Consider the following 14,523-nt stretch of genomic DNA (forward strand, 5'->3'; position numbering starts at 1 on the left):
TTTTCTGCTTTCAGAAAACTTTATGTTTCATCCTAAAATTGTTTTCTCATCCTTATTTCAGTATGGATCATTAGGGATCATTGGCCACACAAAAATAACATCAGATGATATTCTAAAGATAGGTTGTTCTCGGTCGCATATATCTGATGAGAAATAATTTCCATCGTTTTGGGGGCAAAGAGAGCAATTCTTGTCAATTTAATCTCTTCATAATAATATTATCGCGCATGAGTACTAATCTAGTTCACCGTAATCTGTTTTGCGAACGACAATGGAACGGACAATTCTTTGCTGTGGTAATTCACCTGCGCGCTCATGTTCACGTAATATGTATTCAAATATCCTGGCTGTATGCTCAATATTAGGTGCACGTGGGTCGCAAGTACGTCGATGCGGGCGTGCTTTCTAAATTTCACCGCTCACCACACGATCGCTCGTCTTATCGTGCAAACGAAAGCGACCTCAGGGTCGCGTAAAGGGATAAAATGAAAAATTCGCAGTTGGTCCAAACGCTCTTACCTTGTTTAAACATCTGATGAATACACAGTATCCTAGGAAATTGACATACCATTAAAACGTATGTGCCGAGACATTTAATCTTGGTAGCACCAAAGTCACAAGAAAAATTGAAGTTAATCAAATCTTATAATAATATTTCAAAATTGAACAAATAGTTATTATAATTAATAGTTAATTGGACAAATAGTTATTATAATTAATAATTAATTGGACAGCTTATTGCTAATCAAGTACGAAGGATGCCGCAGGTTGTTCCGTTCCGCGTCAACTTCTCGAGCTGTTCATTAAATTAACATAATGTTCGGTTTCGGAGCAACGGAAAGAGAAAAAGTTGCTGCAAGTCGAAATAATAAGAAAAAATAATAAGTTATCCTTTCGCTCGGATAAACCCGTGGATGCAGCGATACGTAAGAAGATTACGTGCGAGTCCTTGACACATATAGGAGGAACCGTTGCAAAAGGGTGGAGCGCAAAAAGGCTTTTCACGTCGCGTTCGGCGGCGCGATCGAAGTCGGAGAACACGAAGTTCTCCGTGAAGTCGCGCAGACGGCGGGCCTTGGTGAATTCCGCGGTGCAGAACGCGAGGGACGGGTGGGCGGAGGGGGGCGCAGAATCCGTGAAACGGCGAGAAAACCCACGGGCTTGTTTCGTAACTTAGCGCGTTATAGTTGAATGCTAATGCATCTTACTGTTGTATTCTTTGCAAACAGGAGAGATATATTTATCTTGATATTAGATTTTGATTAAAGACGAAAAGAAGACTTCATTAGTAAACGACAACTCTGTTATATCTAAAATTTTCAATTTCATTCTTTTTAATTACGAAGAAGATTAAACGGCTGTCTCTCTCTTAGAAAGAAAAAGGTTTATGTAGACAAGAGATATACAAACGGTTTTAAATGATATATTTATTTAATAAATGTTTATTTTGCAAGAGGTACATAAAATAACGCTTATTGATATTCTACGTACACGCATATTATCATGCATGCAATGATGGAATAAAATTTGTTACGCAAATATGATACACGAAAATTAAATATTTGTCAAATTAACGCATAAATTTGAATCTTTAATTTACCCAACGCTATTTATACAATAATCGCATAACGAAAAATAATCCTCTTATCATAGAAATAAACTTGTACGTTTTTTGCACTGCAAATCTTTTTGCAATGCAAAATTACAACGTGAACTAGTCACCGCCAACCGATACACTGGTACGTGTCAATGACATCCGATAGAATTTAATAGGCGCACCGGGTTTCGCGCGCGCTATTACACAGTGACACACGATGAACTACACGTTGTAAAAATTAATGCGTGCATACATAATAAACATTAACATCTTTCATCATGAATTCTTGAAGACAACCGCTTACGTTTCGTGTCGAAACGATTAACGTATCATAGAAAAATAAAAAAAGGGGGGGAGAGAGGGGTGAAGAAGCGGATCGTGTGGCACACAAAGTGCAAAAGAACAAGAACGCGTGCATCGCCGTCCACGCGGTGAGTGCCGCGAGGAGTAGTAACAGCGATGTGGGTCAGCCGCGGGGCGACCGCTAGGGGGCCCCCGAGGGTCGCCGAGGATCGACGGGAACGGCCGAGCGACAATCACGTTGCGCACATCTGGGTCAGCGGCGTAACGGCGCATGCGCGATGCGGACTCCCGGTCGTTCACCGTTGACCAAGTTACTAACCTTCCGACACCCGGTCGCCGCTCGGCTCTCCTCGTATTGACCGCCGGAAAAACGTTGACTTTTCGCGCGCGCGGGGGGACACCTCCTCAACGTCCGTTGACGCGACCTGTGTGTCCTTTCCTCGTCCCATGTCGCCGTCTGCATACCTCCCACACACGTCGGAACACTTTTCCGCACTTACCATCCGTCCGGTAATCGTCCGGGTATCGATTTCGGTGCCGGTTTTCCCTTTCGTCGTTCATAAGCGCCAATAATGGTGCGACTTACGGGGAAACGCATTGGGGGGTTGATTATTGGATAAAGCACGTTGATGTTGTCGATATTTGGAATTCTTTGCCGTGCAAATCGAGATTCGAGATATAACGATTCGAGATGGATACGATGATTGATCCATGATTGTGAAGGCGCGTGTCATTGTGCCGATCTGCCGATCGAAGTGAGATTTCATCGACATTGAATCGTTACGGCTCGATACCCGCCAATGATCGCCGTACAATTCGCACCGTCTTTCTTCGTTGATCGTAATGACAATGAGAAATGCAATGCAGCGACATAGAATACACGTATAATTATATGCGATATAGTTCAAATTGTTATGAACGCGAGAAATATCACTCTGAATATTTTTGCATTTTGCATGCAACAATCACGCTTAATGAATCTTTTGCATATCTGGATCTGCAGAGAGAGAGAAGTTGAAACTTGCGAAATGGTTTACCATAATCGCCATTTTCACATTCTTGCCCCTGCCTTAAAATGGAAATATCCATCATTTAGACAGACATGGCTGACTGCCAATGGATTTATATAATATAATAATATCGTCCGACGATTTACTTTGAAAAACTCCTAATGAATAGATTGCAGATGAAGACTATCATTTTATTCCAGCAATGAAATGAGAAATAGGAGACTTATAAGATAGATGACACTACGAGAAGCGTGAAAAAAGGAAATCTCCAGACAAGTTCTCTTGGAGAAAGAAGAGAAAAAGCGTTTCTCAAATTGTTCTCTTATATAATCAATATTTTTATAAATAATATTTCTAGATTTGTACATTTTAATGTAAAACTTATTTTGTTAAAACTTACATAATTGTAGACAACGTGAGTTTTGTAATCCTCCATCACATTCAGAAATCTCGAATTGCAATCATATTTCGCTGAAATCGATCGCGTCGGAGTTACCATTATCCTAGACGAAAGGACTTGAATTTTGTATACCCACCTTCCGAGCACGAGCACTAAGCGGCTATCGCAACACGACGACGAGAGTGCACAGGAATAAAGAACAATGGGTGGTAAGATTGTGTCGGTAGTCTTATGAAATATGTCTTCCTCGTTGTGCACGAAGTGGATAATGAAAGACTATACCGTCCTGATATGCCGTTGTCGAAGCGACCATCGTCTAAAACCACGCGTCAACTTGTCAATGGACAACGTGAACGTTAGCATAGTCTAGTGTGAACTTATTTATCACTATCGGATTTGCTGCGATTTGCCCTGCTTTCTTACTGCGCTTTGTTTTTATATGTTTCTTACTAAGAGTCTTGCCAACTCCGCCTGTAAACTTGTTACCTTTCTTGTAATTCTTGCAATTGCCTTGCAAGAATTACTTTTTTATCTTTCATCAAGTTCTGCAAGTTTCTTTTTTTTTAACATGATAATCACGTTAAATTACCAAGCCAAGCAACATATCACCTAATACACACGTGTGGAAGATTTCGAATGTCCTCTCGAGTAGATCCTGAAAACTCTCCAATCCAATGATTGACGACGAAGACTGGATCTACATGTGTGCAGTGTGTGAATAAAAGTTCAAGCGACGATCCATGAAGAATGAGGTCGCGGTGGACTTGCTTTCACGACAAACAAACAGCCGACATAATCGAAATCCTAACAAGCGAAAATGAAATGCCAAAAAGTACAGATCGACGTTCCACAGATGACGATGCGCTGCATCACTTAGCCGAATATTGGGATGACATTCGACAAGATGACGATAAGAACTCTGCGATCACTCACGAAATCTGTTACCGATTGATATCCATCCGGCAGATGGATCCAACGTGCTCTCGTGAAAATCCAACGAAAGTAGACGAAAATCGCAGTGCACATGCAGACGTAGTCAGAAACGAAGCGCGCCGCTGCTCGAAGGCGCACGTTGCGGGCTACGTGAGGTAGCTATTCACGTCCTACACGGCCCAAATCCGAAAATCGTTTCGAATGCCGGACGATCTTGGCAGCGGGCGCCTTTCGATCGGTCGGCTCTGGCCCGCGTGTGTATTTACCTGCGGCCATCGGTGTCGCAAGCATTGCCACATCTGGGGCCTCGCTTAAGGAAACTGTAACGGTCATTCTTGTCCGCGGCCGAGCGAGGCCCCATCGAGAGAGCGAGAGCGAGAACGATTGTACCGCTCCGCGTGTAAGGCCCGCTCGTTCGTCCATTGCCGGTTGCATCTCCTGCAAAGTGACGCAAAGTCGGCAGAGTTGCGTAACTCCCTTGAGATTGGTCATCCCGCACCGGTCGGTTGACGACGAGTTCGTGGCCGGAACCGCTGCCAGAATAGCATTCATCCTTTGTCTTTCAATTCTCTATTCATAAGATTTATTTTATTTATTTTCATAAGAGTTATTCATTTTCGTTAACACGATAGAATTATTTAAGTGAGCTTCTGGATTCAAAAACTTTTTTCCTGCTCTTTATTAATATTTAATTAGACAATCAGAAGATGTCGTTACAGTTGCATTAGTCTCTTGACTTTCAACAGATGTTCTTGCTTCTCGACATAAATGTTGTTTAACGAGCGTATTTTCAAAAGTGTCAAAAATAAAACGCTGTTATTTAATTCACGACTGGCCTCGTTTACTATATAATATACATCGTGAAAAATTAATTATAATGATTAAAGGATAACAGTCAACTACAACATTCGCCTTGCAGACGCCTTTGCATAATTTCATAGATGTCGGCTTTCAGTTTATATCTGTCATATCGCTTTTGAATTCCTTATTTGGTGACAGATATTTGTGATGAAATATGAAGTTAAAATGTTTACAAATGTAGGCCAGTTTGGAATGGTCTTCCAATTTGAAGTTTGAACTTCGTCAGAAGCAAGTCGATATTCAAGATATAAATGTAACTACCCAATAATTCATTCATTATCATAAACGACTCCATTATTTCCCATTATTATCCATTAATTATAAAACACCTGCCAAACCAATCAAACATTATTTAAATATACATTGAGAAGGTGCTACTATAATTAACAAGTCTCGAAGTCTCGGCTTCAGCAGCACTGTCTAAGCTATAATGAGATGCTGTTCTAATTCTAAAATAAAGATTCATTCTTTTTGTGAGAACTCTTTCTTTATGAAAATGAATTTTTTCCGGTGGTCTGTCTATGGTGCAAGGTCCAATTGAATTCGTTGCATTATTAATGCCATCGAAATGTTGCACGGTACTTCAGTTTTGGCAGTGGAAGTTAATATGCCATTTATATGCACAAACGCACGCTTTCATGGCTTAATCTTAAAATTCGAGTGCCGTTCCTATTTCTTCTCGCGCCGTAGTGCGATATCCAGTTCCTAGAGTGCATTCATGAAGTGAGTGCATGGCCGCAGCGAGTGCAGCGTGAATCTCGACCCGAATGTAGGTCAGAGCGCAAAGTAATCGGTACGAAGGTAAGTCATAGCGCGCACGCGACAGGGAAAATATATAGTTATTTATACATCATGAGATTCTCGAGGGATATATGTCAATTTGATACAATGAAACATACAACTCAGGCATTATCGGCTTACAGCTTGTATTTCCATCGCATTTAAATCTTCATCGATTTTCTCATCAAACGTATCTTATTAATAGTCTGCGAACTGTCAGCAGATATTAGATAATATTAACACGTAAATTGAATCTTTAAACTGTCATATTTAGCTCAAGAAGAAATAATTGAACAGAAGAGAATTTGTTGTATTTGATTTGCGACCGAGATAAAAATCTACACGTTTAAATTCGGAACACTTCCACATTTTTCTTTATTTATGAAATATCTTTATGCAGGAAAAGAAAAGATATTCGTGTCATCAATTAGTCCGTTTTTACAGCGCATATTCAAAACGATTTCGAATTGATCTTCTTGAATTAAACAGTTGCAGAATACTATTACGTATTATTATGTATTCTGATGTAACGTATGCAAATCGCATGTGCAAATGATGCATGCAAATTACGTGGCTTATTATCCACCGAAAATCCGTAGTGATTCATAATTCTGCTTTCCATAAGAGAAGCCAAGATCACGTTTCGGCATGTGACAATGCCTTACAACGCCATTTGAGATTTCTCCTTTCCCCTCCACTTGTGTATTTCGCTGCTGAAATGGGTTAACAAGGGTAGCCGTCTAGTCGTCACGATTCGCGTCTCGTCGAAATCTCGGCGTATCGCCTACGATCGTTCGCCAAACAATGCGCGTCGCTCGTACGTATGCCGGATAATAGCCTGAGAGTCGTTGAACCTCGCGAGAGAGCTTTCTGAGATGACGCGCGACACGCGCGAGCGTATCGCTTTACCGCGGTTATAGCATTAGAGCGGACTTGGCACGAATTACGCGTTCGACGTTTATTATACCGCTCGGAAACGCCTGTCTTTAAAGTTCGTCGTCTCGGGGACCGGTCGGAGAAGTGACGTCAGCCTGAGCGTCGCGTGAATGCGAGCCGACGTTAACCCTTTGCTCTCGCTCGTATCTGCATTACGTTTGAATTGTTACGTAGCCCAGTATGAAAAATAGTTGTGTCTTTGCTAGTTGTATGACTCAACGTTCGTGTCGATTAGGTATGCCAGAACGGCAGCATGTACGGTTTAATTGCGTTAATTATTTGGATAATTAATCTTATTGCGATGCAAGAGTATCAGCTTTTCTCTTTGTTTTAGCAAAGAGCAGGTTGTTTGTACAATTCTCTTACTATGTATATCGGAACTCATATATTATAAAAAAGAGACCTAGAAATCCATAAAAAATGTTTAATGGTACCAAAAACCTGTATCACGCTGTTAATAATTTATGGTATCACAGATTTGTAACTTTGTCAATGTCTGTGGTCTCAAAATATCCATGACCGAAATTTTATGATACTCCAAATTTATGATACTAAAAAGCTGTGGTACCAAGGACTCGCACTCTTGGAAGATCTATACGGATGCGTATTGATCGCGATCCACGATCCAGGGCCTAATTCATATGAAGAATCTATCTGCGAAAATATCTACGAAGCGAATCAAGTGTGCTGTCGAATTGCTTTGGACATTTCTTGGACACCCAACAGCACAAATTTGCCGATAATCACTGGGACTCATATCTCGTCGGTCTTCCAAACAACCAGCAACGTAAACACGACCAGCATGCGCAGCCACTGGCGCGCACCACGTTATCAAAAACCGGCTTATCTGCCCTATCCGCGCCGTATCGCGCGATCTCGCACGCTGAATTCCGAGGCAGGAAAGGCAGACCGACGACGCCTTGCAGCCGCCGCGCATGCATATCGTCGTCGCGCGAATATTTATTTGCGAAACGTATTTATAGAGTATTACGCGGCGCAGGTTGGCAACCTCGTGCACGGTTATGCAATAAATGAGCGAAGGAGCGAAAGGGACACGACGAGGGCGAGGGGTAGGGGGCGGGAGGACGGTGGAGGAAATCGCTCGGAGTGAGCGGCGAATACAAGAAGGGAGGGGACAAGAGAGGCGAGCGAGGACAATGAGGAACGACGAGAGAAGGGAGGGTGGACGGCGGTGAGGGAATGAAGAGAAAAGGAAGGAGTAAAATGGCGTGGAAAGAATGGCGCGGCGTGGGGAGATGGAGAGGATGAAGCTGCCGCGTGTTCGAGCAAGGAACAGAGAGAAAAAGAGGGAGAGAGAGAGAGAGAGAGTGAAAGAGTTGGAAAATGAGGGAAAAATGAGTGGAGAGAGGGTGCACACAAGGACGGAACACCGAATAAGGGGAAGGGTAAACGTAGTGCGAACATAAGTGGAAAGGGTGGAAAAAAACGAGGTGAGATAATGATGTCAGTAGCGAAATGCGTGTGTGCGCGTGTAATACTAAAGAAAAGAATGAAGTCGACAAAACACGGTCGATTTACAGAAATGCAAAACCGATAGCGGGGGCTAGAGAAAATCAGCTGATCGGACAGGACTCAAGTTTCCTCGACAAAAAGAAATTATTGGATTATTGACAAGGAATACTGTTTACTTGTGTATGAACACATTATATACCTAATTTTTCACTCGAGTTTTAAACATTAAATATTTTGTTGAGCAAACTTGAAATTAAAACGGTTAAAGTTATTCCAATAAAGTGCACTTGAAATTCAATAACGGATAAAGTTATTTAATACTTCATTATCATCAAAGAGAAGGCGTAAACAAGTGAAAAGAAAGCAAAAGTACGTTCATTACTTAAACTACAATTAAAAAAGAGCTACAAGAATTGATTCCGAGATTCGTAACGAATTATTATCACTCCTCCGCTTTTGCGAAATTTCCGTTTGAGGAAACGAAGACTGCGACTTCTCGCCCCGCCACGAGGTCCCCGATTTACGCCGAGCCGCGCTTCCGCGCGTTGCAGGAAACACGATACGCGCGTGCATTTCGGTAGCACGCCGGTGACCTTAACGAGGCGCACTAATAAAGCAAAGGCGTCGCACGAGTCGAGATCGGAAAGCGCGCGCTGCGCGCTCGTGATCCGGCCGGCGTGGTTTTCGGGCCCCTCCGACGACGATCGGTCGTCACCGACGACGCTCGGACGCCCTCGTCGGCCTCCGCGATGCGCGGGGGCGGCGGGGGCTGCGTGGTGCTGTCGGCACGGGCGGAGGGGTGAGAGGGGCGAAGGGTGAGGCACTCGGCCATCATCAGCGGAGGCGCACAGTTCAGTGACCCGCCGCATCGTTGCGCGATGAAGGGGGGTACGGGGAGTTCTGACATATTGTGAGATGCCAGCCCGCTAACGCCGGTCCCCGAAAAACACCTCTCTCCATCTCTCTTTTACTCTTTCCGCGCTCTCGTGTTCTCTCTCTCTCTTTCTCTCCTTCCTTTGATCCTCACTCATTCTCTCTCTCTCTCTCTTTCTGTTTTTCTCACATTGACGAGTTTCCGATCTCTTTCTCTTTCTGTCCGTTTCTCTCTCTTTTATGCGTGAGACGCGACGTACACGCACTCTCCTTCCTTCCTCCGACACGTTGCCGCCGTCTCGCAGCTCGTCACATCCCCAAAATATTCGTACGACCACTCGTGAACTTTCCGCAAGTTTTTCCGGCTGCAGGCGAGCGCGCGTGAGCGCGAGCGCCGAGAGGTCGGTGTTCCCCACGCGACAGAGAGAAAAAACAAGTGAGACGGAAAGAGAGGACGCAGTCACGCGCCGCGTGTACTCGCTCGCTCTCCTCGCACACACCAGTCATACGCGCTCCGGGTGCCACCCGAAATTCTCGATCGACCGGAGAAATCCGAGGAGTGCGACCGCGAGTGCTCTGCACGCCGACTGCGCGACGCGTGTTACACGGATTATTTTCCTGCTTCCCTCTCCTTCCCTCCGCCGTCGGCCTCCTCCTCCTCGTTTGCTCCGTCTCCTCTTCATCATTGCACCAGTTTCTCCGTGACTGCTCTCCGGGATTTCCTCGTCTCCTCTGAATGCGCGGGCAACGGAAGTTCCTTCCGTCGCACGTCCGTCGTTTCATCGACGAGAATCGATCCATGAGAGAACTCCCTCGTCGCCCCTCCGCCGCTCTCCGCTGACGCGAGCACCGTCTTCCGCCCATGCATCGCGCGAAAATCGCCTCGCGAGAAAATCGCGCGAGTGGTGTATGCTGCTTCTGTGTGTACGTGTGAAACGTGTGCAGCGAAGGCGCGGAGTGCGATCGTGCGGCGCGGCTGGAAAGCCTCCTCCAGGTGGCGAAGGAAAATCGCGTGAGGAGAGCGCGCGTACACTCACGCTTTTCTGCAATCGCGCTTGCGCCGCGATCGCGTTTATTCGCACGGCCGCACGGTGGATCAAAGTCGCCCCCGTCCAGATGGGAGCAACGCTGCGAGGAGAATAAAATCCCGCTCTCCTTACGACACGAAAGGATCGTCGTTGGGAAACGTTTACGAGCGCCACGCATGCGATGTAGCACGTGTAAGCTTTTGGCACGTCGATCTGCGCGGAGTAACGCGCAGCGTAGATTCTTAATCTTCCAGAAACTTCCAGAAATTTCATCTTCAAGCTGGACGATCAGGCAGATCGTATCAAGCGATTCTGAAAGGTGCCGAAGTGCTCCTCGCATGACGATAGTGATTCGGAGTTGAGTTTCGAGATAATCCATGTTGTGGTGCAGGTTTTGAGATAAAGGGATATTTCTTGTTATAAAGAGCTCACGAGCTTTCGAACAGACATCTCGACTAGCGCGTTAAATATGGAAGAGAGATGTACATGGAACGATCTGTCAAACAAGCACGCCATCCATTAATCTTGAAATTATCGGAGCATGATATTTGCCGAAATATCTCTTCGCTTACGTGAAGTTGCACTGCAACAGTTTCCGCGGAAGCTATGTATAGCTTACAGGATGGATTTATTTATTATATGCTTGGCGCGAGACGCTACTACGACTCCTCGTAAACTCGGTTTCGTGAAGCTTATTATAGCAAGCGGAGCAGTTGAGTGGTGGTCCAGAAAATTAAAATGGTGAAAGTAGAGACTGGCGACAGGCAACGATTCTTCTATCGACTCGTCTGTCTGGTGTGACAAATAAATACAGCAACTTCGTAACAATGGAACGCGATATCTTATCAGCTTTGCTCGAAATTACGTCTCCCCCTTTTATCATGACAATTACCTGGTAAAGTGATTCAGTGATGTCGTAATGTGTGTAAGAAAGAAGAATTTAAATGCCTAGAAGCGAGGCAAATCTTTGTTCCATATTGCGTAACCGTCTCCCCCATTATTGATAAAAAATAATGAGCGCCATTTGTGCGAATCGGCTTGGATCATTCACGAGATACAACGAAGCATTCGGCAAAAGAAGTCTCCGCTTTTGTAAACGGAAAGTACGCTGCGTCGAGATTTTCCTAAAGCTTTCTAATTAGTGCTTTAATTCAGCAGACGTGCTCCGTTTTGCTAAGCACAATAAGCATCGAATCTCATTTTATTCACACGTTCATTCCATTATTCGGCGATTTTGTGGTGCCGTTGCATCCTCTCCGCGAATATCTACACCTGAAAATTGCATAAGATATCCACCGATGTACTCTGGGTGTGCGGGAGGTTCGCGAGTTCGTTTCGATTTCGGGAGTTCCGGGTATAGGCGGTTGTCCGCCGTTGCCGCTGCGCTCTTCGCATGACGCACGTCGAAGATGCGAGCGTGCTGGGTGACTGTACTCTGGGTTCATCGTTCTCGGTTATGTAATGTTCGGCCGCGTACGTATGGTGCAAGCGCCTCGACGCTCTGCTCGTGGCGCTAGAGTTGCCGGACGGGAGAGGCGCGCTCGGGCGATATATCCAGACGGGCCGGCCGTGCACAGAATCCTCGCTTCCGTGCACGCACACGCGTACGCGCGCATCGTCACGTCTCTCTTTCTCGGTCTGCCTCTCTTTGTCCGTTCCCCGTCCCCCGCTCGTACCCCTTTCGCTGCACCACACCGCTTTGCATCAAGCTTTTTCTGTCGCTGCGGCTCTCCATCGCGGACCAGATCTCCGATTTCCCGACAACTTTTCAACCTCGAATTGACTATTCAATTTCTGGGGAAGTTGAAGAATAATCTTGTAGCTTAGTGTAAAAAATGCAAAATTCGATCTTTCTTTTTTTTGCGATTGATGTGGCTTTATTATGTCTTGTCAATGTCGAATGTATGAGTGAAAATGTGTATAATTAATAATCTTATCACATAATTAAGAGAATCTACGGTAATCATAGAATTTCTTCAGAGAGATGCATAGAGAATTAAAAGTTAAAGATTCATGGATCCAAGAATATTCGGAATTTCTAACGATTAAACTTTTTTTAAGATCGAATTTAAAGAATTCAAGAATCTTATGACTTAGAAATTTTACAAAAAGCATGATGAGATTACATAGTAGCAAATTTTCTAAAAAGTAAGTTATTCCCTTGAGGAGCACGCAATTTTTAGATCCCTGTATTTCCCGAGAACGATGTATAATGTACGAGGTGTAATGTACGGAGAGATGTATTCCCCAAAAGAAACTTAACTCCCTGCGATATATTCGTCTTATTTTATTCAGGAAGAAGATAAAGGAAATATTTCGTCTTCTGCGTGGATGCAATGCTCTTTGCATTTTTGCAAATTCCTCTTGCTCCTTTATGTTGTTCCAACTGAATTATACAGCAATTTTTATCACTCGAGTTTTATAATTATTTTTTAACTTATATTTTCGAAATATATAAGTAATAATATATACGCATATATGACTAAGATAGAGACATACATAAGATCTATAAATTCATTATTTGATAGAGCAAAAATAAAGCTCGATAAACATAACAATTTCTAATTTATCAATCAGATCTAAGAAAAAACATTCCAGACGATGGATTCGATTGTGATACAGATGTGTTTATCGAATCGTGCAGTTTATACCAGTATCTTCCAGAAATCGAACTAGATTACGATACCGCAGTGTCTGTCTGAATGCCATTATCTTAATTATTACCGATAAGCGAATGAAATATTGGATCAAACTCCATCCGATAACAGATATGACTTTTCAAGCTTAATTTTATCCAGAAACTTACCTTTTGTAAAGAGCAAACAATTGAGAGAGACAATATTCTATTTTCTTTATTCTCCGATACATTGTAATATCTTTATTAATTTTTCGATTTTGAAAATTTCTGGAAAAACAATTTAATATAATGATGCAAATCAATATTAAGATAATATCTTTCTTATAATAAACTCATCTCTCAGAGATCCAACTTAATTAATTTCTCAGGGACTCAATTACGTTTAATCAGAAAGCGATTCGACGACTTCGCTCCAGCACTGACTGCACATATTTCTTCCCTCGTTACACAGTCATGTGAATTTAAGAAAACGATTAAAGACTTTTCGTTCGTTCGACGGACGATCAATCTCGATCGCGCGTGCGGATCTCCAGGATCAAGCCGGTGTTGTCCTCACGATAGACCTTAAATGAAACCAGCAAGAAGGATCCGTAAATGGAGGGAAGTCTGTCAGGATTTGGCGGGCCTATGTGGGGTGCGGACAGCACGAGTCCTCAACCGACGGAAGGATCGAGATCGAGAGAGAGATCGGCGAGAGAGACGCCTGTCGGCGCCGGTAGCGCGATCGCTGACGATCGTAGACTGCAGGCGAATTCGATACGAGGTAGAATCACCGAAGAAACAAGATGCGGGGAAAACGTCATCGAACTAATAGCGCAACTTGTAATTTATCGATAACTTGTAATCCACCGTGGCGTTAAGGAACACGACACCTGACACGATAATTCTTTGCGTGCGGCATAGAATATTAAACTTATCGAAATTGTGTCAGTTTGGATATTTCCGACTACGTGTATAATGCAGAGAATATCGTCACGTTATCCAAGAATTTTTTATCACCTTACAGGAATATATATAGACACTTCTCACGACATACTTTTAAAGAGAGATATATTTCGATTGATATTAAATGAAATATTAAGTTGTTAATTAATAAGGTATTAAGTCTCGTATCAATTTAACGATTTGGAGACATTCTAGAGAGTAAAGTGATTCGATACATATCGGGGCGAGAAGAGGGCCAAGAGGAGAATCGCGCGCAAATATGAGTCCTCCGTTAATAAAACATTGCATGTACGCGAACAAATCTCGTGGCTTGATGAAATTACTCAGAGTAAAAAGAAGAGATCGCGGTAGGCTATAAAACGAGAGAGGAGAGCTTGCTTTCGCAAGACGTCCTGCTGGCGAGAGCGCATAATTGAGATGTTCGTTTCTTTTATGGTTGCAGCCCAGATCGAGATAATCCCGTGCAAGGTGTGCGGGGACAAGAGCAGTGGCGTGCATTACGGCGTGATCACCTGCGAGGGCTGCAAGGGCTTCTTCAGGCGGTCGCAGTCGTCGGTCGTCAACTATCAATGTCCGCGAAACAAGAATTGCGTGGTCGACCGTGTAAACAGAAACCGGTGCCAGTACTGTCGGTTGCAAAAGTGCCTACGCCTCGGCATGTCAAGAGATGGTGAGTGCTTTCGACTGTTCCGACCTTTCGTCACCCTCTCTTAGAAAGGCGAACGACGATTTTATCGCGCTGTGTG

General features: G+C 43.8%; 1 protein-coding gene across 8 annotated transcripts in view; it reads left to right on the forward strand.

The window, feature by feature from the left end:
* The window catches only part of LOC105286444 (probable nuclear hormone receptor HR3), a 76,773-nt gene that overhangs the window by 41,131 nt on the left and 21,119 nt on the right, over positions 1-14,523 (forward strand). For 7 of the 8 annotated variants that reach the window (XR_003406374.1, XR_003406375.1, XM_026968539.1 and 4 more), the window contains one exon: positions 14,220-14,447. Coding sequence is in view for 6 of the 8 variants with exons in the window: in XM_026968539.1 (XP_026824340.1) it covers positions 14,220-14,447 (228 nt within the window). In the remaining 2 variants the exon portion in view is untranslated. Of the gene's footprint in view, positions 1-13,335; positions 13,596-14,219; positions 14,448-14,523 lie in introns of those variants that run through there. The other variant, XM_026968538.1, reaches the window with a different exon arrangement.

Source organism: Ooceraea biroi, chromosome 3, assembly GCF_003672135.1.
Source record: "Ooceraea biroi isolate clonal line C1 chromosome 3, Obir_v5.4, whole genome shotgun sequence".
Lineage (NCBI taxonomy): Eukaryota > Metazoa > Arthropoda > Insecta > Hymenoptera > Formicidae > Ooceraea > Ooceraea biroi.